Source organism: Lissotriton vulgaris, chromosome 2_1 (genome assembly GCF_964263255.1).
Source record: "Lissotriton vulgaris chromosome 2_1, aLisVul1.2, whole genome shotgun sequence".
In the NCBI taxonomy this organism is placed as follows: Eukaryota; Metazoa; Chordata; class Amphibia; order Caudata; family Salamandridae; genus Lissotriton; species Lissotriton vulgaris.
This window is the reverse complement of record NC_141687.1, coordinates 1,554,416,163-1,554,438,144: the sequence shown is the minus strand read 5'-3', so window position 1 is coordinate 1,554,438,144 and position 21,982 is coordinate 1,554,416,163. Positions and strand designations below refer to the sequence as shown.

Below are 21,982 nucleotides of genomic sequence, written 5' to 3'. Positions count from 1 at the left end.
ACCGGTTCCATAAATGTTTGGATGTCATTCGGAGTCATTAAATTAAAACGTTTTGTCTGGTGGATATTAACACTCCTAACAAGCTGAGCATTGAAACAATCCACAAGTAGATGGTAGCCACATGGTCAGTGTTGCTGTGAGCTTAGTTAACATTCTTCAGTTAAAAGCACTGTATGTTGATAGGATTTTTTTTCCAAAATATCAACTTATCTTTGATTACAATTCAACCATTGGTTATCAGTTTTATAGAAAATACTATAGTAGCTTTGAATTTCCAATGCATTGTGATAAATATATATGATCAAATATGATGGAACACTTTTTCTTTTTTTCTGATTTTTTTTCTGGATGTAATCCACTAGATCCATTAATCTTACTAGTTTATGATTCTTTTAGTTTAATGTAAGATTAATCTCATTCTGCTCCAGGTAATGTTTGTTGAATTTAATTAACAACATTGCATTTACATTTTATGTTCAGTGTTCCCATCAGGATGCTGTCAATGAGTTATTTAGGTGGTGCAGCGTGTCATGCAGAATTCGATTAGTGGATCTCCCTCAACATCTTACTCTTAAAATATTTTACATGAACAACTTTGTATGTAAAAACAGTGATAGACAACCACCAAAAGCAATGTTATATTAGATCTGTCCTTGTTCAAATGTTACACATTTAGTAGATCCATTTCTGACCAATCCCACTTCATATTGATATGTGTCTATGTCTATGTGGGGATATTTGTAGAGCGCACTGTTATTTCAAAGAGTGTCCTGGCGCTAAAGCTGAACGGTAGTAGCATGGAAGAAGAGAGCTTAGGGGCAAGAAAAAAGCCATATTTTCAGTTTTTTTCGGAACGATAGTACGGGCTGCTGCATTCTAGCCAAGCTAAAGCCTGTCCAGCAAAAAGCTAGGCATGCCAAGATAGAGTCCGTTCCCATAATCCAGCCTGGATATAATCAGAGCTTGAATCACCTGTTGTCTGGCCGCTCTGGACAGAAAGAACAAATATTTCTGTCGAAGATGCAACAGAGCAAAACAGGAGCCTAGTTCTGCATTAACTTGAGCGCCAAATAGCAGCTGGTTGTCCAATTTAAACCCCAGATTTTTCACCACCAGGCTATTCGCTGAGGAGGCAGTGGCATCCACTGGCCAGAAGGCCTGTAAAGGAGTCTCCGCCACTTTACCAAAAAAGAGTAGCTCTGTCTTACCAGCATTACATTTCCGCTGGTTATAGGCCAGCCAACCGAAGACAGCTGACAGGAAAGAACTGATTAGCATACCTGGTCAAGGCTCGTTAGCCTTCTGTGTAAACAACAGCTATCTACATATGTTCTGAAAATATTGTATAATGTGCCCAGGAGTCAATTTCTTCTGCCCTCTCAAATCAACCAATGAATAGGTTATTAGCATAAAACCCATACCTTGAAGTTTCCAATACTTATCGTCAAAAAATGTTAAACAATTTTTAAATGTATGTGTGGTCATCACCTAAATGACTGTGTACACTCAGTGATGGGCAGAGTTTCAGCTCCGGTGCATAATTGGCTGAATGTATACATGTTTGTCACATCAGTTATCACCAGACACGCATAAAAAACTATGTCATGCAAAATGTGTATAAAATAAGATAAAGAAGTAACTTTCAATGTTAACAACAATAATAAACTCATGAATACATTCCGTTAGTGATTGGATCGCACTCAGAATCGCCCTACATTTGTTCACGTTTGGTAAAAAATAAATAAATAAGACTGACTTGAAGAAATATGGTTGTATTCAATAATATAAATTCATTCTCATACATAAAAACAAAATGACGACCAATTGATGACCAATTTCCCAATAATTAATGCATTTACATGGGCAAATCAAAAGTCAGAATCGTCTTGGTATAAAACATAAGGTTGCTTGTTTATCCTACATATTCTTTGACATATTCTAGGCCATTTCTAACTAGAACTTAAATTTTGTGCCTGCATTTCAGATAACAATGGGCCGATCCTTTTGGATATTGATATGACTATTTTTTAGGGACTGTAAAAAGATGATTGGTGTTTTATATGTTTCTCCAAGACATCAAATACCTGTACGAATGCCAACTGACTATCATCTACAAGAACACTAGGTAGAACATTTCGTATAAGTTGTACTTGGGTTTAACGCTACTTGCACTTGTTGGAAAATAAGTCCCGCCTCATTCCAATAGGGTTTTATATTATTAATATTGAGCTGCGCGTGTCCGACATTGTCACAAGCATATGCAAATCTTCAATATCCCAAGTTATTCATGTTGAGAGTTCTTGTTTATCGTTATGTTGCTTATCTGAAAAAAATCCATATATTCAGTTCCAATTTTCAAATACATTTTAAAAATCTATTTTTCTTTGTGCACAATAACATTCCTCTGTTTACGGCAGACATGTATTCACTAGGACTCTGGTAAATAGATTAATGGATAATTCGCTCAATTAGGTTGCTGTTGCACTGTCTTTTGGATCTTTCTTTTCGTCATCGCTGGTTAAGGGTCATGAAATTCCTCAAGCTGTTCTTCTGTCACGTCTGAGTTCTGAGTTGTATAAAACTGTTTCTGTTCATCGCTGTAGGCCAATTTCCTATCTGAATGAACTATCCACAATTAAAAAGAAGGTGGATTTTTTTTAAACAAGCTTTCACTTTTCCAGAGAAATTTACTATTTGTTCACTTTCAGATGATGACAGGGATGAGGTCTATATTTGGGTGTTTCTAGTGGCATTTTATCATATCACACAAGCAGTTAAACGTACCTTTCTAAATAATTGTGTCAGACCTACTGTGTTTTCTAGTCTATTTGTGTTTCAGTTATTCTTAAAGGCAAGTCACATAATAAAACAACAATTATTGAAATTTATGTGGGTGGACTCATCCATTTCAATTATTCTTATTCATGACAATTGAAGCTCCCCGAAATTTTGTATGCTATTTGTTTTTCCTCTATGTGAAATCAACATTTTAGCATTTTCTTACATGACTGTTTTAAATTAGCTTCCCAAATAGGCATTAAATTCATTCCTGCAACATTAAAAGAGGGAACAATCATGGTCCTTAATATGCTAGCATTTCAGTATATGTTGGCAGTGTAGTAATCTTATACCAATAGAATTATGATTTTTTAAAATATGTTAAGCATGTTCCAGTATGACGAATTTTTGATAAAGTTTCTAGTGCTGTTTGTAGTACCAGAAGTTCAAAGATTAGTTGAAGAGTAATTTGCATCTGCTAAACGCTGCTGTGCACCGTTAAATGGATCGTTATTAAAACGAAGCTGCAATTGTTTCAAATTACCAAATCTAAAAAAAGAGGGCTGTATTCAGAATTATTACTGTGCCAATATTCCAGACACAGAAATAAACTATTGGTACTCAAAATATATAGTCACAGTACTGTCCACCAGTAGCACACATAGAATACGAAAACAGGCATACGTGATCTCAATGAATTTGATCCACGGACATGCTAGACTGCCAATACCAACAAACTATTGCCCTACAAACGGATTACCAAGATAAGAATTTGGGGAACATACCGCAGCCGTCTACGGAAAGTAAAGTGTTTTATGGCAACCTTACACATTAAAAAAAATAACTATTTTCTTTACCAAGGTTTATTTAAGGAAAAATAATTAATTTGAGTGCAGCCCTCCCTCTCATTTACAATTGCTGTAAATTAAAGCAGCACTCAACAATATGATTTTATTCGATCAAAAAGCTGTTAGGGATAAAGAAGTACATTTCGAGGTTTGGAAATCACCAACTTTGAAGTTCTGGAGACAACGAAGTGGGAAGACCATTAGACTTCAGTGATATTTTTTTGCACTCTTCTTTATGGCAATGCACATTAAGAGGCCATTACATATTGGCTACGGCAGATTCTTATTTATGTTTGTACTCTCCATGCAAACTTGATGAAAATGTCAGACTGGCAGTAAGATCCAGTGGTTCAAAACGGTCAACATGTTAAATAAAAATACTAATTATGAAATTAATTAAAAAAATTGTTGGTTTTGCGCACTTCGAAAAATCTTGTATGATCTTCATATTCATTACGGATCAAAATCAGTGTTTGGGCTACAGTATGAATTAGTTACCTAAAAAAAAATACACCAATGTACTCAATTGTATGTTGACATTACAGTTTAAACTGTAAACACTGTTTTTTTTCAAAAAGATTGCGTATGTCGGTTTTGCACTGAAGAGGTTTTACATACAAAGTTCTTATTTACCTGGTATACTCAACGCATAGTATGAATGTGCAGCATTTGTGTTGTATTACACCCTCAAGTGACAGAATAACACTGTTTTCATAGAACCTCTATGTCATGTTGCGTGGACAGAGGGTGATTTGGTCTTTTGGGAAAGGACACCCTATCTCCAAGATGGCGACAATCAGTGAAAGCAACAGTAGGTATTAGCAAACGGACAGTGGATGTATCACACTGCGCTAAGGTGAGCAGATGTCAGCATCTGTAGAGCTAATGTGTAGCCTCTTTAGGAAGTGCAGCAATGATGAACAATTAGAAGAGCTATGTGAACTACTACTTTCAAGAGCAACTGTTGAAATAATGTTGAATAATCAAGGTCGGTTGTGGGTGATTATACATACACAGCTGGTGTTGCATTTTTATTTGTCCACCGCTCCAAGTTATTTTTGTGTGGTTATTTAATTACCAGAACCCAGCACTGCTTCAGGGCATAGACCTGGAAATGTCCTGTCCAATTAGTCCTCACACAATTAGGCCTGTCAGTCAGTATCTTACAATACAATACAATATGATTTATTAGGGTGCAGCTGCTTGCACAGCAAACACAAACATTCACAATTCAGCTATGCCTGTTATATCACATTGTTGCCAGTGCAGTGGTTCCAAACTACTGATATCACTGTTCACCTGAAGCTATGCATTCAGTAAAAATAAAAAAAATCCAACTCCACCGGTCCCAAAATACAAATTGTTTTACCAGTATGTGCAAATGTCTTGGTTGGTGAAAAATTACTCTGCACTGGTGCATTTTATTGCAATATGGCCGGTGATGTTCACAGATCACTGCATTGCACGATGTCTTTAATAGTTAACAGTTCACAAAAATCTATTTACGTTCATGCCATACATTTTTATCTTGGCACATGTTCGTGTCCAACCCGTGTGCAGCTTGGCAATGTTTGTAAACATTATCACATATGATAAAGGTTTTAAAATAAAAGGCAGAGATGATAAACGTGTGCGTAATAGAGCTGCCCCCTTGCTTCTCTGGGTATTTGGAGCCCGACTGCCCACCGGCTACTGAAATCAATGGTTCCAAAGTCTCTCTGGCTAGTTAAACTGATTCACAAACTCCCCTGTGCAGATGAAAGAGGAATGATGGTAGCGGTCTCGGGAGGCGAAATCTGCATTCTCTTCCGTGAGCTGCGTGGTTTCCATGCCAACCGCGGCAAACGAGGGAGTCACACATATCTGCTCCTGGGGGGGTGGCCTCTTCCTGCAACAAGGAAAAGGAGAAAGTTTCAGATACCGCCTTTTGTTGGCCGCTCATGCGCGCCCTCTAACAGCTGCAGCTCTAATTGTGTCAATAATGGATTCCCCAAACCCTTGGCACAAGGTCGTCACTGTTTAAAAATGCATAAGCTCTTGTCCGGCAGGTCCCAATAACAAAACAAAGATCAAAGATTCCAATGCAGCGGAAAATAAAAAACATAAAGCAATAGATACTGTCGTGTTCGGCTTCCGTGAACAACTGCTAATAAAACTAACCAGTTCTTCCTTTAATCGCCTTGCTGAATAACTTTTAATTGGGCCCTAACGTTATTTTTGTGAAAACACAACTTTACAAGTACAACAGGGACCTTTAATCAGTCAGAGCAACAGAACTCAATGTCCTCACTATCTTTAGACATTTCTGTTAGGTTTAAAGTGATATGAGCTATTGCTGGCTCACTGATTTACATTTGTATAGCGACCACAAACCCAAAGGGGTGAACTGCTGCCAATCTTATTGGACCACTCCAGAGTTGATTAATTATAGAAGTGGCCTGCTAGAAATCATGCAGATTGACAAGTACAAGAATATTGCGTGGCTAAATCACATCTCATCGTGGTGTATTAGGCTAGGGCTATCCCATTACTGGGAAGAGCCCCTGAGACTGACACCTCAAAGCAAAAAGCTTCTAAAGTCCACCTTTTGGTCCTCTATTAACAACGATATACTGCAAAGTTCATCTATTGGTACGCTGACCCAGAAGTACTTGTCCGTTAAGGATAGTGCTTCCTTCGAACCTTTTATGAACGAGATAGGTCCTCCTTTGGCGAAATCCTTATATCTAAAATTTAGATATGGGGTCCTACAGACAAAAGCATATACCTGCAAGTGGGGGGGCACCAAGGATACTGATTTGTGTACTCTTTGTTCGCAAATGGTGAAGGAAGATGATGTTCATTTACTTTTCTTTTGCCCAGTATAAATAATCCCCCAGGGCTCGATGGATTAGATCTTTATGTAAAAATATGGGTGTTAGGTCCTTTAAAGAGGCTGAACGTATATTCAAGTCTGACACTTCACAACTGGTAGTGTTTTGCACAAGCAGGTTTCTTTTTAATGTGTACCTGATTAGGAAGAAGGTTGGTTTAAAGCTATAGTTTAATTAACCTGATTCTAGTGTCCGCCATCTTTGCACATTTGTATATAGTATGTTTTAAAAGATTTAATTTTTATTCTGGCTATTAAATAAAATTTTACTGTATTTATGTACTTTGATTGTAGGTTTTAGGGCGAAAATTGTAAATATGGATTAATTGTATATTTATTCTGTTCCAACTCATTGTTGCCTGCTCACTTGGATATTGTCTGTAAAATATTTTTGTAATGTTGCTTTTATGGCTAAAAGATAGCCGAAATAAAGTTGAACGAACTTTACAAGTACAACAGGGACCTTTAATCAGTCAGAGCAACAGAACTCAATGTCCTCATTATCTTTAGACATTTCTGTTAGGTTTAAAGTGATATGAGCTATTGCTGGGCCGCTGGCTCACTGATTTACATTTGTATAGCGACCACAAACCCAAAGGGGTGAACTGGTGCCAATCTTATTAATTGGTAGCCAAACAGGTAGGAATTAACTGTGGTGACCAGGTTTTGCAGGGCAGAATTCTGAAAAGTAGTCTGTGTTGTTTGAGGATTAACACTCCGATTTAACACCTGCTCTAGGCAGGTGATAAATGTGAGAGGAGGGCTAGTGTGGGGTGGGGGTAGGGTGACCACGTGGCATGTTGGCAAGTTCTGGACAGGACTGTAAAAATGTCAGGACAAAGGTTCAACATTCAGGACAAAGGGTCGGAATTCAGGACAAAAGGTACATTTTACTGACATATCCAAGTTGAGGCCACACCCCACTACTTTATCAGTGCATTTTTGTTACTATTTTCTACATAGCACTATTTATTCACTATGGTCTTTATGTGATTGCCTTTAGGTATGTTATATTTAGGTGGCATAATATGTCCTTGTTCAATAGTAAATAAATGCCCTTGAGCACGGTGTCAAGGGCATCCACCCTACCCAAATTTACCCAATATTTCTTGGAGAGAAAGCAACAGCAAAATTGTGATTATATTATATGAGTTTTATAAGTTATGTTGTATGAGTTTTATAAAACGCACCGGGGAGGTTCCTTGGTGCTGGGCAGCAGAAGCTGGTGATAGTTTAATCATAGGCTTGTTGGAAGAGCAAATTCTTCAAAGGTTTACGGAAATGCATTTAATTTGGGGTGGATCAAATTTCTGGGGGAAGAGAGTTCTGTGTTCGAGGGGCAAACGCAGCAAATGTAGATCCACCTAATCTCTTTCGTTTGAATGAAGGAATTCTTAGGAATTTCTTGTACCAGGACCTCAGGTTGCAATTGAGTACGTATTTGTTGACTCGAGAGGACAGAAGGCAGGACATTTACCATTCAGGGATTTGAAAATGAGACAGCTTGACTTAAAAATCGAACGTTGTTCCACCAGTAACCAGTAGAGATTTTTCAATAGAGGGGTGATGTGGCAGCATCTAGGCTGTTGACAGTCTTGCTGCCTGATTTTTAACCAGCTGCAATATTTGATTAAGTCCATTAGGCAGGCCAAGACAGAGGGAATTGGCATAATGTAATCTAATCTATTCTAGAGATTACTAAAGCCAGCACAATCTGAATTAGGGCATCAAATGTAAAGAATTTGCACATTTTCCAAATTCTTTGTAGTTGAGCGAAGCAGGCAGAGGCGACTGCTCCCAGATAGTGTTTCAGAGATAAACTCTTATCAATGATAATTCCAAGGCTCTTGACAGAATTCTTGGGCTCAGGAGGATCGCCCATCGATAGAGGCCAGAAGGAAGACTTCCACAGGTCCTGCTTATTGTGAGTGATAATAATTTTGATCAGAGTTAAAGTTTTAAATGGTTGCTATTCATCCATATTCATCCAATCTCTTATGAACAACATTGTGTTGTGAAAGAATTTCAGGGGAATGACTGATGGAGAATAGCGGCTGCAAATCGTCAGCGTAGTTATAGACTCTGACTCACTTTCTATGAGTGCACCAAGGGACGGATGTACAAATTAAAAAGATGAGGAGACGGAGAGAATCCCTGAGGGACTCCACAGGTAAGCTGGACCCTGGGGAATCTGAAAGGGGATAACCGGACAGAATGACCAATCCTTTAAAAAAGATGTGACCCACCCAAAGCCAAATCTTGGAGGCAGTGGCGTACTGCAGCACTGACACTGCTGACCAAAAACTCATGGTCGACTGTGTAAAAGGCTGATGACGGATCTAGCAGGACTAACGCTTGTGTAGTGCCTCTGTCAGTCTCCTCTTGAATGTCATCAATGACTGAAAGTATGACTGCTTCAGTTGAACGGGCAGGGCAAAACTTGCCTGCTGGGGATCAAAACATTTAGACTCCTCGAAAAAGGAACAGAGGTGTCTGGCCACGTGTGCCTCCAATACCTTCACCAAAAAAGGTAGTAATGAAATTGGCCAGTAATTTTTCAAGGTGAGGGATCCTCATCCATTTTCTTTTGAAGAGGGACCACAGTAGCCTCTTTGAAAGTGTTAGGTAGCGTGCCATGGCTGAGGAAGGGATTGAGTAAAGAGATTGCTATCTCAGGGCAGTGTGAATAAACCATTTTAAGGATTCTAGGCAGACAGATATCATCAGGAGAACCCAACTTAACTTTAGAGAGTAGGTTGAAGAAGGTCATCCTTGCTGATTGCAGGAAAGGCATATAATATGACAGAGTTGCAATCTTCAGTGACTGTCACAACAACTGTCGGACTGAGGGGGATACTGCCTTTATTATCTTGATCTTCTCTATGATGAAAGTGTTGAGCATATCACATAAGCGTTCTGACGATCAAATGCAAAGGGTCACCATATCTGGGTTAGACAACTCAGACACTATATTGAAGATTTCTTTAGACTTATTTGAAGAAGCCATGGTTTTAGTACAAAAGAAAGCTATCTTGGCTTGCTTAATTAACCTCTTATTAAGTTTCCAAACAGTTTAAAACCTATGGCAAACAGTTTGGGAAACATTAAGGTAAGTGACCTTTTGCTAGTTTAGACAACTTGAACAAAAACACCTGGCTCACCTCAACCTCCAGTGGACATTAAACCTAGAAAACAATAATGAGGCAGAGCAGATGGTGTGGGCGAGAGTGTCACACATAATGTCAGGATGGGGAAGGTACCCATAACTTGTCTGTAGTCTTACAACACTAGAGTGTGTATTCTGGACTCTACATTTATATCAGAACTGGAGCCCAATAAAAAAGAATTAAAGAGCAGGATGAAATTGAGAGGAGGTCCACAGCAATTAATTCAAAAGTTTATTGCTAAGAAATGGACAAATAAAGAAAAGAAGATCAAGGTGGAACAATTCCTAAAATCAGATAAGATAGGTCTGCCATCCACATGTTCCGGGAATGCCCGCAACTGCAACAAGTTTGGTCAAGCGTGGGTACGGTTATAAAGGAAGTACTGAGACAGGATATTGAGGTAAGCGTGGACGCAACTATTTTTGAAGTTATGTATAATAACGGTGGTCCATCTAACAGAAATAATAAACAGATGGACTTACTGTTTGTATTAATTCCACTTGCTCGACGTAAGGTATGTATCAAATGGATAAGTGCAAGTCCTCCAACAGTAAATGAATGGTTGACTTCGGTGAATAAGATTACAAATCTAGCTTTGCACAAAAAGGGAAGAAAGCGGACAACATTTTGGGAGATTTGGGATAGGAACAAACCTAAGACTAGAGAGAAGAAATAAGGAAGGGAGGGAAGGCCGATGATTACCTACTGTGGAACAAACAAATTCTGGGTTAGGCACAGTGGAGGAACCATAAGTGACCTCCCTAAAGAATTTCGAGATCAGAAGGCTATACTCCACCTCTAGTTAAAAAAGTTTCAGAAGTTCGAGAAGTGGTGAGAAAGATCCAATTTGGAAAAAGTTACGTAAAAGGATCCTTGTCTTCCTATATCTTATCATTTCATAATATGAGGGGGAAAAAAGATAGGTCTGCCATGAGCTTTGGAAAGTGTTGCATACCTGGAGAGTTGTCTCAGCAGAGAGGAGAGAACTAGAATAGGCTCTGTCAAGTGGTTGGACAAGTAGCATCCAGCCCCGACAAACCCTGCTTTGCTTGTGAAGGGTGAGCAGGGGCATGAAGTGTTGCACTGTTGTGCCCTGGGCAATTGCCCACTCTGTCAATGTCTTAAAATGATTCGGCAGTTGCGGTATGGACAAACCAGTGATCTGTCTCATTTAAACATGAAGCGAGAGGCAACAAAGTATACATAGTGAGACCCTTACATTAGACAATCAAAAAACAAAAAAGCACAATAAGATAAGTACATCCTTTGCTTGTGTCTCTCTTTTTAATAGTGTTCTTCTTCAGAAAAAAAACCAAACACAGCCAACCTGTTTTGCCCAGTCACAGGCTTCCTTAGGTCAGAAATGTATAAAACTGTATCGTAGGCAGATCTGAACAAAACAGGGTCACAAAGGGACAAGCAATGAACTGGAGTACACTTTTTATACTACTCAAATAAATTATGTCATCAATGTTGCAAATTTATCTGGTTCAGTAATTCAGAGTCTAATGAACAAAACCGTCTGGTGACGTATCTGCACGTTCAACGCCTTTTGCCGAGCAACTTTGCCAAACAAGGCTAAATATGGATGCTGTACCTAAAAATTCAGAATTTTTAAAAACTTGTTCTTATTACTACTTCCAATCCACGGCATACTCAATACCATTATCACCCGTGAAGTGATTGGCATAGGGTCAATGTTACATATAATAAATGCTTGCTACATCTAAGGGAGTTGCATCTGTGATAGCATTAATGATGCTTCATATTACTCTGAGCTATATTGTACTTACTTTCAGGCCTCTAATCCCATACTGGTTTATAGAGTAGTGTGTGCAAAAGAACCTTGGGTGATGTCATCAGTGAAGTCATAAATGATGTCATAGAACATGTAATTAGTGATGTAATATGTGAGGTCATAAGCTGTGCATGGCAGTGCTGTGCTAACTATAATTGGTGAATTTCTGTGCTTTTTTGAGTTAAAAATAACAATGTTTTCACTGACATATTCACCTAACTATATAAGGTACTTTAATATTTGTTTTTTCAGTGAGTTTTTAAAGTAAAAAAAAACTAAAACTGACCTTTTTTTATCACATAACTATAATGTTACTTTAACCTTTGTTTTTTTGTCAGTGAATTTCTAGGGTTTTATTTTAACATAAAATCATATTTTATTACCATACGTAAAGACAACAGTGTACAGGCTTTGGCTGTGTGCATCGGGGGATTATCCACATGGCTTGAAGCAAACGCCCCCACAGGCAGCTAGCACCACACTACGCACAACCAGGGGTTTGGCAAGAGAGCCTGAGGTCAGGCCCTGTGACCAACCCATCTGGAGGCAGCTAAACTCCAGCAGGCAGCCAACCTCACGCTGTGGCCTTTCGCAGCATGCGGCATCGGGTGGGCAACAGGGTACAAGACTAAGGGGAGAGGGACGTGGAAACCCTCTCCTATCCCCCGGGGGTAAACTATAATAAGAGGAGGAACTGCACGGCCCACCTCCCCAAGCTTCATCCAGCCTTGTTACTTCATCCCCTGGGACCAAATTCAATTAAAAAGGAAAGTGGACGTGTGGTCCCCTCCCTGAGCTTTTTTGGGCCACAAAGACCTCACCCTCTGGGGGGTCAAATTTAATTAGAAGGGGGATGGGTGGATTGCCCTGCTCCCTGAGCCATAATAGGTCCGGGGGGCCCCATGCCATAGGGCTGAGTAATTAATTAAGGGAGGGGCACTCAGTCCCCCTCCCGAGACTTTTAGACCCCAGTGATCCCATTCCCTGGGGCAGTGCCTTTTTTAAAAGTGGAGGAGTCCACATGGTCCCCCTCCCGAGCCTTATTAGGCCCCAGGGACCCCATACCCTAGGCCAAATATAATACAAAAGGGGAGAGGGCTGCATGTCTTCTCCTCCGAGCCTTTTTGGGCCTTGGGGACCCCATACCCCAGGGCCATATATATTTTAAAGGGGAGGGAGCTGTGATGCCCCTCCCAGAGCCTACTTAGGCCTTGTGGACCCCACCCGCTCAATACGTATTTATTTTAAAAGGGAGGTGGGCTGCGTGACTCCCTCTCCAAGCCTTCTTGAGCCCTGGGAACCCCATCCTCATAACCAAAATCTAAGGCGAGGGGGTGTGCAGCCCCCCCGCCTCCCCCCCTCCAAGCCTTATGCTCAAGGAGGGGTGTTTTTTTATTGGTATGGCCTTTGGGAATGGGATCCTCAGGGCCTAAAAAGCTCTGGGAGGGGAGCCCTGTACCCACTCTCCATTTTTATTATATTTGGCCCTGGGGGATGCGCCAAGTAAAAGGGGGGGTCCCACAAAGCAAAATCCCCACTAATTTCCGAAAGACATTTTTGGTGATTTTTTGAGAAAGTTGATATATCTGCTTATATATATATATATATATATATATATATATATATTATATATGTATATATATATATTATATATATATATAGTATATATGTATATATATATATATATATATATATATATATATATATATATATATATATATATATATATATATATATATATATATATATATATATATATATATATATATATATACACACACACATATATGTTTACCACCTGATGAAGCCAACAGGCCCACATGTTATATTTTGGTGATGTGACTCTTTGACAAAGCTGATAAGTCTGTCTGACTGTGGCCAGGACATCCAATACCAACAACATGCTGCGCATGCAAGAAGGGCATGCACACCATGGAGTTGGCTGCTCATGAGGAGCTGCACACAAGCCAGGCCCTGCGGCTAATGGCCGGGCACACAAGTGTTGGATGCAGGGCCTCACCACAAGACAGGCCATGCAGAATTAAATATACCTTTATATATTTTTTTAAACTAGATATTTACTGAAAAAGCAAAGGTTAAGGTGTTATTATAGTTCGGAATAATAATTATTTCTTACTTTACACACAAAAATGGTTAAAGTAATGCTATAGGTAGGTGGAACTTTCAGTGACTACGCAAAGCAACATTTTAAACTCCAAAAGGACAAGACTGTGCATGCGAGGCAAGCTTTTAACAAAAATGTTTTTGGGCTCACCCCTGGGACCCCCACAGGCTGTGTGGGGGGGGGGGGGGGGTCCGGGAAATCCTACCATGTTTGCTTATGTCTCATTGTTGCCTTTTTTGTAGGCTCGGGCAGAGACTCAAGTTTAAAGATGGTTGCCCCCATAGCATTGTTGGTGGGGTGTCAGCCAATGAGAATTCACCCAAAAAATGCTTTTCCTACTGAAACACAATCTTAACCACCACTGGTATGTATGTATTACCTACTGGCAATCACCAGTAGGTAGTTATAGTTAGATACCTAGTTACCATAGGAAAATCGCAACATTCTATTCCCAATAACGTTTGCGCCGATTGACGAATTTTCGCGAAATTTTCAAAGCTTATGGCCCGCTCCAGTCAGCTCCTATCTTGAAAGTTTTGGGGTGATTCGTCAAGGGGGGGGGGGGTGAGAAAAAAGGGGGGTCCCAAAACATGTTTTCCCCATGCAATTTTCCATAGGAAACTTTAGACACAGCTACAGCCCGAACTTCTGAATGGAATTACACCAAATTTGACAAAAAGGTAGCCCTTGGTTCAGAAAGAGCCCTTTGGTAAATGGTGTAAATCCGTTCAGTAGTGTTTTAAATATTGATGGAAAAAGAAATATATATATATCTGGGCGGAGCCTAACCACACATTTCATTGTGAGATCTTATTGGCTGTCAGCACTTCATCCAAGAAGTGTTGGCAGCCATCTTGGGATTAATATACATGATAGCACCTCATTATAAAGCATTGCAGTTAATATAAGGTTTTAAGACTTTAGTTACATTATACATCATTTGTTGATAGTACCATACACATTTTAAGAATTGTGGTGTGTTCTAAGCTGATTTTACCATGTGAAAAAGCCTTCTGCTGGGATATCATGAATCATGTTTGAGAGAAAACTATTTTCTCATGCTTTTCCCACAAAGGTTTGGAAGGTGATCTATAAGCTAAACTGAGAGCATGTTTTCTGTAAATTCACATTATCTTTCTCAGTCATGTGAGAATGAAGTCTGACATTCTCAGTAAAACATGTACACCCAACAAGGGCAGAGACTGTCAGTTGATTCCTTTGTGTTCTACTGCAGCTTCCCAGAGTGTTCTAAACAACAACTAGAGCGCTAACAGTCCTACCAATGACAAACAAATTGCAGACCTGAAGTCATCTTGATTGGAATAAAGTGGTAACATTTAAAACATTTAATTTGCAAAGGAACAAAATGAGGGGGTTCATTTTGCCATAGAAAGTATGATTAGTGCTGCAGAAAGAAAAATTAGGGCACATTTTGACTTCTCAAATCCTCTTCTATTTCATTAAAAGATTCTGACATGCAGACTGAAACATGCCCTTTCAACACCAGCGATTCAGAAAAGGGGGTGGTGATGAACAGAGTGTCTGAATTAAGCAGACCACTCTTACCCAGTCCAAAGATCAGGGCTTGATCCATCACCGTTATTTATCTCACTGCCCCATCCCAGCTCAGAACCTGGCTATATGCAAATTAGTCTGTCCCTGGCCCAGTGCATCATGGGAACAGGGCAGACCAAACTACCAAGCCAATTCTTCACCAGAAAGGAGACAAGCTACCGGGGACCGGTTTCTGGCATTTCAGCCTCTTCGGCCCGGCTTGCTTGAATCCTGATGGAGCAGTGAGAAAGGGACTCATGTCTGAGTATACCCTGCCACACTTATAGTGGCCAAAAACGATTCAGAAAAGGGGGTGGTGATGAACAGAGTGTCTGAATTAAGCAGACCACTCTTACCCAGTCCAAAGATCAGGGCTTGATCCATCACCGCTATTTATCTCACTGCCCCATCCCAGCTCAGAACCTGGCTATATGCAAATTAGTCTGTCCCTGGCCCAGTGCATCATGGGAACAGGGCAGACCAAACTACCAAGCCAATTCTTCACCAGAAAGGAGACAAGCTACCGGGGACCGGTTTCTGGCATTTCAGCCTCTTCGGCCCGGCTTGCTTGAATCCTGATGGAGCAGTGAGAAAGGGACTCATGTCTGAGTATACCCTGCCACACTTATAGTGGCCAAAAACGATTCAGAAAAGGGGGTGGTGATGAACAGAGTGTCTGAATTAAGCAGACCACTCTTACCCAGTCCAAAGATCAGGGCTTGATCCATCACCGTTATTTATCTCACTGCCCCATCCCAGCTCAGAACCTGGCTATATGCAAATTAGTCTGTCCCTGGCCCAGTGCATCATGGGAACAGGGCAGACCAAACTACCAAGCCAATTCTTCACCAGAAAGGAGACAAGCTACCGGGGACCGGTTTCTGGCATTTCAGCCTCTTCGGCCCGGCTTGCTTGAATCCTGATGGAGCAGTGAGAAAGGGACTCATGTCTGAGTATACCCTGCCACACTTATAGTGGCCAAAAACGATTCAGAAAAGGGGGTGGTGATGAACAGAGTGTCTGAATTAAGCAGACCACTCTTACCCAGTCCAAAGATCAGGGCTTGATCCATCACCGTTATTTATCTCACTGCCCCATCCCAGCTCAGAACCTGGCTATATGCAAATTAGTCTGTCCCTGGCCCAGTGCATCATGGGAACAGGGCAGACCAAACTACCAAGCCAATTCTTCACCAGAAAGGAGACAAGCTACCGGGGACCGGTTTCTGGCATTTCAGCCTCTTCGGCCCGGCTTGCTTGAATCCTGATGGAGCAGTGAGAAAGGGACTCATGTCCGAGTATACCCTGCCACACTTATAGTGGCCAAAAACGATTCAGAAAAGGGGGTGGTGATGAACAGAGTGTCTGAATTAAGCAGACCACTCTTACCCAGTCCAAAGATCAGGGCTTGATCCATCACCGTTATTTATCTCACTGCCCCATCCCAGCTCAGAACCTGGCTATATGCAAATTAGTCTGTCCCTGGCCCAGTGCATCATGGGAACAGGGCAGACCAAACTACCAAGCCAATTCTTCACCAGAAAGGAGACAAGCTACCGGGGACCGGTTTCTGGCATTTCAGCCTCTTCGGCCCGGCTTGCTTGAATCCTGATGGAGCAGTGAGAAAGGGACTCATGTCTGAGTATACCCTGCCACACTTATAGTGGCCAAAAACGATTCAGAAAAGGGGGTGGTGATGAACAGAGTGTCTGAATTAAGCAGACCACTCTTACCCAGTCCAAAGATCAGGGCTTGATCCATCACCGTTATTTATCTCACTGCCCCATCCCAGCTCAGAACCTGGCTATATGCAAATTAGTCTGTCCCTGGCCCAGTGCATCATGGGAACAGGGCAGACCAAACTACCAAGCCAATTCTTCACCAGAAAGGAGACAAGCTACCGGGGACCGGTTTCTGGCATTTCAGCCTCTTCGGCCCGGCTTGCTTGAATCCTGATGGAGCAGTGAGAAAGGGACTCATGTCTGAGTATACCCTGCCACACTTATAGTGGCCAAAAACGATTCAGAAAAGGGGGTGGTGATGAACAGAGTGTCTGAATTAAGCAGACCACTCTTACCCAGTCCAAAGATCAGGGCTTGATCCATCACCGTTATTTATCTCACTGCCCCATCCCAGCTCAGAACCTGGCTATATGCAAATTAGTCTGTCCCTGGCCCAGTGCATCATGGGAACAGGGCAGACCAAACTACCAAGCCAATTCTTCACCAGAAAGGAGACAAGCTACCGGGGACCGGTTTCTGGCATTTCAGCCTCTTCGGCCCGGCTTGCTTGAATCCTGATGGAGCAGTGAGAAAGGGACTCATGTCTGAGTATACCCTGCCACACTTATAGTGGCCAAAAACGATTCAGAAAAGGGGGTGGTGATGAACAGAGTGTCTGAATTAAGCAGACCACTCTTACCCAGTCCAAAGATCAGGGCTTGATCCATCACCGTTATTTATCTCACTGCCCCATCCCAGCTCAGAACCTGGCTATATGCAAATTAGTCTGTCCCTGGCCCAGTGCATCATGGGAACAGGGCAGACCAAACTACCAAGCCAATTCTTCACCAGAAAGGAGACAAGCTACCGGGGACCGGTTTCTGGCATTTCAGCCTCTTCGGCCCGGCTTGCTTGAATCCTGATGGAGCAGTGAGAAAGGGACTCATGTCTGAGTATACCCTGCCACACTTATAGTGGCCAAAAACGATTCAGAAAAGGGGGTGGTGATGAACAGAGTGTCTGAATTAAGCAGACCACTCTTACCCAGTCCAAAGATCAGGGCTTGATCCATCACCGTTATTTATCTCACTGCCCCATCCCAGCTCAGAACCTGGCTATATGCAAATTAGTCTGTCCCTGGCCCAGTGCATCATGGGAACAGGGCAGACCAAACTACCAAGCCAATTCTTCACCAGAAAGGAGACAAGCTACCGGGGACCGGTTTCTGGCATTTCAGCCTCTTCGGCCCGGCTTGCTTGAATCCTGATGGAGCAGTGAGAAAGGGACTCATGTCTGAGTATACCCTGCCACACTTATAGTGGCCAAAAACGATTCAGAAAAGGGGGTGGTGATGAACAGAGTGTCTGAATTAAGCAGACCACTCTTACCCAGTCCAAAGATCAGGGCTTGATCCATCACCGTTATTTATCTCACTGCCCCATCCCAGCTCAGAACCTGGCTATATGCAAATTAGTCTGTCCCTGGCCCAGTGCATCATGGGAACAGGGCAGACCAAACTACCAAGCCAATTCTTCACCAGAAAGGAGACAAGCTACCGGGGACGTCGTGTGCAGGTGAGTCAACCCGACTCTTCAGGGCTTTACAAACAACTCAGCACATGTGAGTTGAGGAGAGTCTGGAGCTTGGACTGAAAGGCTGCATAGGATACACTAGTTCTGTTACACTTTGCGTGCACTACGTGGTGCAGTTTTATCCAATTATCATGGTGCACGAAAGCGAGCTCGCTACTGTAGATAGCCTAGTAGGGTTGGTCGAGTTTTCTCAACAGTGACACTTCATACGTGTGCGTAAAAAGCAGTACCGGGAGGGGATCCGTCTCATGTAGTTTCCAAGAAAACGGGTACGTTCTCTTAGACGCGATGCGCGATTGCTTGGTATCCCTCCTCTGAAGTTTCCCGGTCGCCGTCTTCCCGGACTCACCTGCACACGACGAAACACGTGTCGGCTTATTGTGACTGTGCCTCAAGTCTGGATATATTAAACCGTCCTCGTGACAAGATACACACCAACGGATCTGCTTCTTTTTACTGTTATTCAATTGTCATTGTACTGATTGTTAATACCCTCATGTAGTTGCGAGAGCACAGCTGTTTAACCTTTACAATATTAAGATGAGGATTTTAAGACGTATAAGGTGTTTTTAAATTGTCGACGGTTTTCGATCCTTTGGGGTAATGTGCGGATCATCATCAGGACATGGAGTATTATGCCTGTACAGTAGAGCACTAATTACCTGGGATAACAGAATTGGAGGAGGAGGAGGGTGGGAAAATACACAAAACGAAAGATTAGGGGAAGGTAGTCATGTTCAAGATATAAGCTGGAGCGTATTTAAGCTGGTGGTGAGAAAGTGACCATGCTGACTCAATAAGGGGTGTTGAGGTGTTTGCTGTTTAATTAGGATCATATTGGGGCAAGCTTGGGGTGGTAACGATGCAGTCATGCATTCAAGGTGGGAACGTGGTGCATGACTAGAAGGTGAAGCTTAAGTAAGCCAAGAATCAAAATGCATTACCAACCGCGGAACTAGGTAGTAAGGGAGGGGCGGGTATGGGATTGCTGTGGGCGTGGTGTCGGGCACTATGAACGATTAGGTGGTGGCATCGGGCGAGGCGTGGCGCGAGAACTTCAAGAGTTAGACTGTACAATGGTGTTTGGTGAAGCTGCAGTCAAAGTGATACTTATTTACGCCATGCACTCGAGTCGGTGGAGTGAGCTATCAACTTAAGCAAGAGTCATTGAGCATAACATACAAGAGTAATTCAGAAATTGCATAGTAAAACCATGGAATTAGGAGGTAAAAGCAGTAGGAAATCAATTGAATATACAGCGAGAATATATAAGGTTCGAGCAGTCCGCAAAAGGTGAGCCACAATAAAATTGTTTTAAATACATTAGGAGCGAAAATACACAATACAAATAAATAGGAAACGAGAATCATCCATGGTGGTAATTGCAGAGTAGTCACAGTCGAGCTAAATTCAACTGCGCAAAGTAGATAGGGAAGAGTGAGGGAGAGGGATCGAGAAATTGCGTGGTGGCAGAAGCAACGATGATCGTTAGTTACGGAAAGTATACATTACAAGCTTACCGGAATTGAGGAGGACTTAAGAATAGGTCCTTGAGTAGGAGTGCGGGGCAGCTACCAGGGTTGCTGCAACTGGAAGGGGAGAGAGGGTTAGAAGACCGCCAAACAGAATTGCTAGGTGGGCGGCGCGGGGTAAATTAATAAAACTCACCAGAGAAGGGAAGACAAATCGTTCAGGTTGAGTAGATGGGAGCCGCTTGTGCGTGCTCAGTGGCACAATGGCCTGAAATTAAGGAGGGCAGTGTTAAGCAAGGTAGGGCAGTGTCAGGGTGAGCAGCCCGTCAGTAGAGGGCTAAGTCTTACCAGATTAGGAATGTGACGCGTTGCATAGCAGGGTTCTGTGTCCAGCTATGCGGGGAAAGACTGTGTGTTTGGTCCGAGTTAAAAATAGTCATAGAGATCCAGTGATTGGTTTAGGGAGGTCACATTGGGGGTGCGTGAAAGAGAGAAGGGACTAGCGACTACTGGGCCAAGAGGAGCCGTAATGTGGGGGATATCTTGGAAGGTGAAAAAGTGGATGTGAAAAGGCTATATTACAGGATGTGAAAGGAAGAGAGATAGAATTGCAGGATTACGATTCGCTTAAAGCTCATTAAAGTCTTCGAGACGGTTCAATCCTGTGTTGAGATTGTTGGTTTTCAGGATCCATTTTAGTTCATCTTTGTTCAGCAATTTTGAAATGTCTCCACCCCTGGGTGGTAGTTTAACAGTGATAATTGTCCAACGGATGTCATCTTCAGAGTGTCCGTTTTCTAAAAAATGTTCAACCAGGGGGGCATTTGGTGTCTTACACCTGATTCTGCAACCTAGTAGGTTTTTCTGACACCTCAGCGGAATCCTCCGACAAATAAAATATTCTGTGCATAATCCTTACAAATCTCTAAGCAGACACAGACATCCTTGCACCATGGTGCAAGGGTGCCTGTGTCACCGCATGGCTGCAGTTTGTGCAGCAGTGCAGAGGGAAGCACAGAGTTGCAACATATTCATGCACATATGTCACATCCCTGTGCTTCGGAAGTGCCACAGTGCAGTGCAGCTAAAGAGCTTGCAGTGTCACGCTACAGTACTTCCTCATAAATCTTCACCTATAAATTCACCATACACTACTAATGCATTCTTTCAGTCAGTCATGCTGTAGAAATTATAGATCTTTCTTTAACCAGATAAGGTAGTTCTGATAAGAACTTTCCTTTTCTCCTTTTTTCTTTTGTATTTTTTATTTTTTAAAACAATTGTGTATTTTTTTGGTGTTTTTTCAAAAAATGAACAAAAAAAAGAACAAATAAAACAGGAAACTTTTGGAATTTCTTATCATTCCAAAAAGAAAAGAAAAAAAATTAACAACGATGGTTGCGTTGCGCAGCACAAACTGCATCCACTGACTGCTCACCGAAGCATATGTTTCTTACACTTCACGCAGTGTTGCTTGAGAATTCTGGCCTAATGTCCATTGTAGGTGTTCCTGAGGACGCTCGAGACGTACTTGCCACAGCAGGTGAGGCGTTCAAAGCAGCTCGCCTCATTTCTTCCCGAGCAAGATTGAGAGGATATGTAGTCCGGAGATGCTTTTACATAGAAGCAGTGCTACAAGAGCATATTTTTCACGTGACAGGACTCAGTCACAAATTTTGCACGTCATCTTTCTCAGATTTACTTTCTTCTCTCCAGGTGGAAAAGTGAAGAATTTCCACACAACAGATTCCGGCCTCTGTGGACGTGGTGCCTCCTGCAAGAATTATTCGTCAGAAGATATTTCCTCCTGCTGCTGCTGCTGTCCAGAATCCATTTCGTTTGATATTTTTTTTACACCAAAAAAACAAGCAAAAATGGTTCTTGTAGGAAAAGAGATGTCTCTCTAAAGATGCTCTAACAAGAATGATTGAAATGTGTGGGGTCCTTCAATAGTTACAGTGGGAAATTTTATGAACCAATGAAATCTTTTTTTTTAGGTCATATGGGATCCGCGCACTCTGCGCTCACGAAGCACCCACCCAATGCGACTTTGCGA

General features: G+C 41.8%; 1 protein-coding gene across 1 annotated transcript in view; it reads right to left on the bottom strand.

The window, feature by feature from the left end:
- Positions 1 to 1,757: 1,757 nt before the first annotated feature.
- The window catches only part of SLC12A8 (solute carrier family 12 member 8), a 740,719-nt gene continuing 720,494 nt past the window's right edge, over positions 1,758 to 21,982 (bottom strand). The window contains exon 14 of the mRNA XM_086957437.1: positions 1,758 to 5,514. Coding sequence (XP_086813563.1) covers positions 5,349 to 5,514 — 166 coding nt within the window. The 3' untranslated portion in view covers positions 1,758 to 5,348. The remainder of the gene's footprint in view (positions 5,515 to 21,982) is intronic.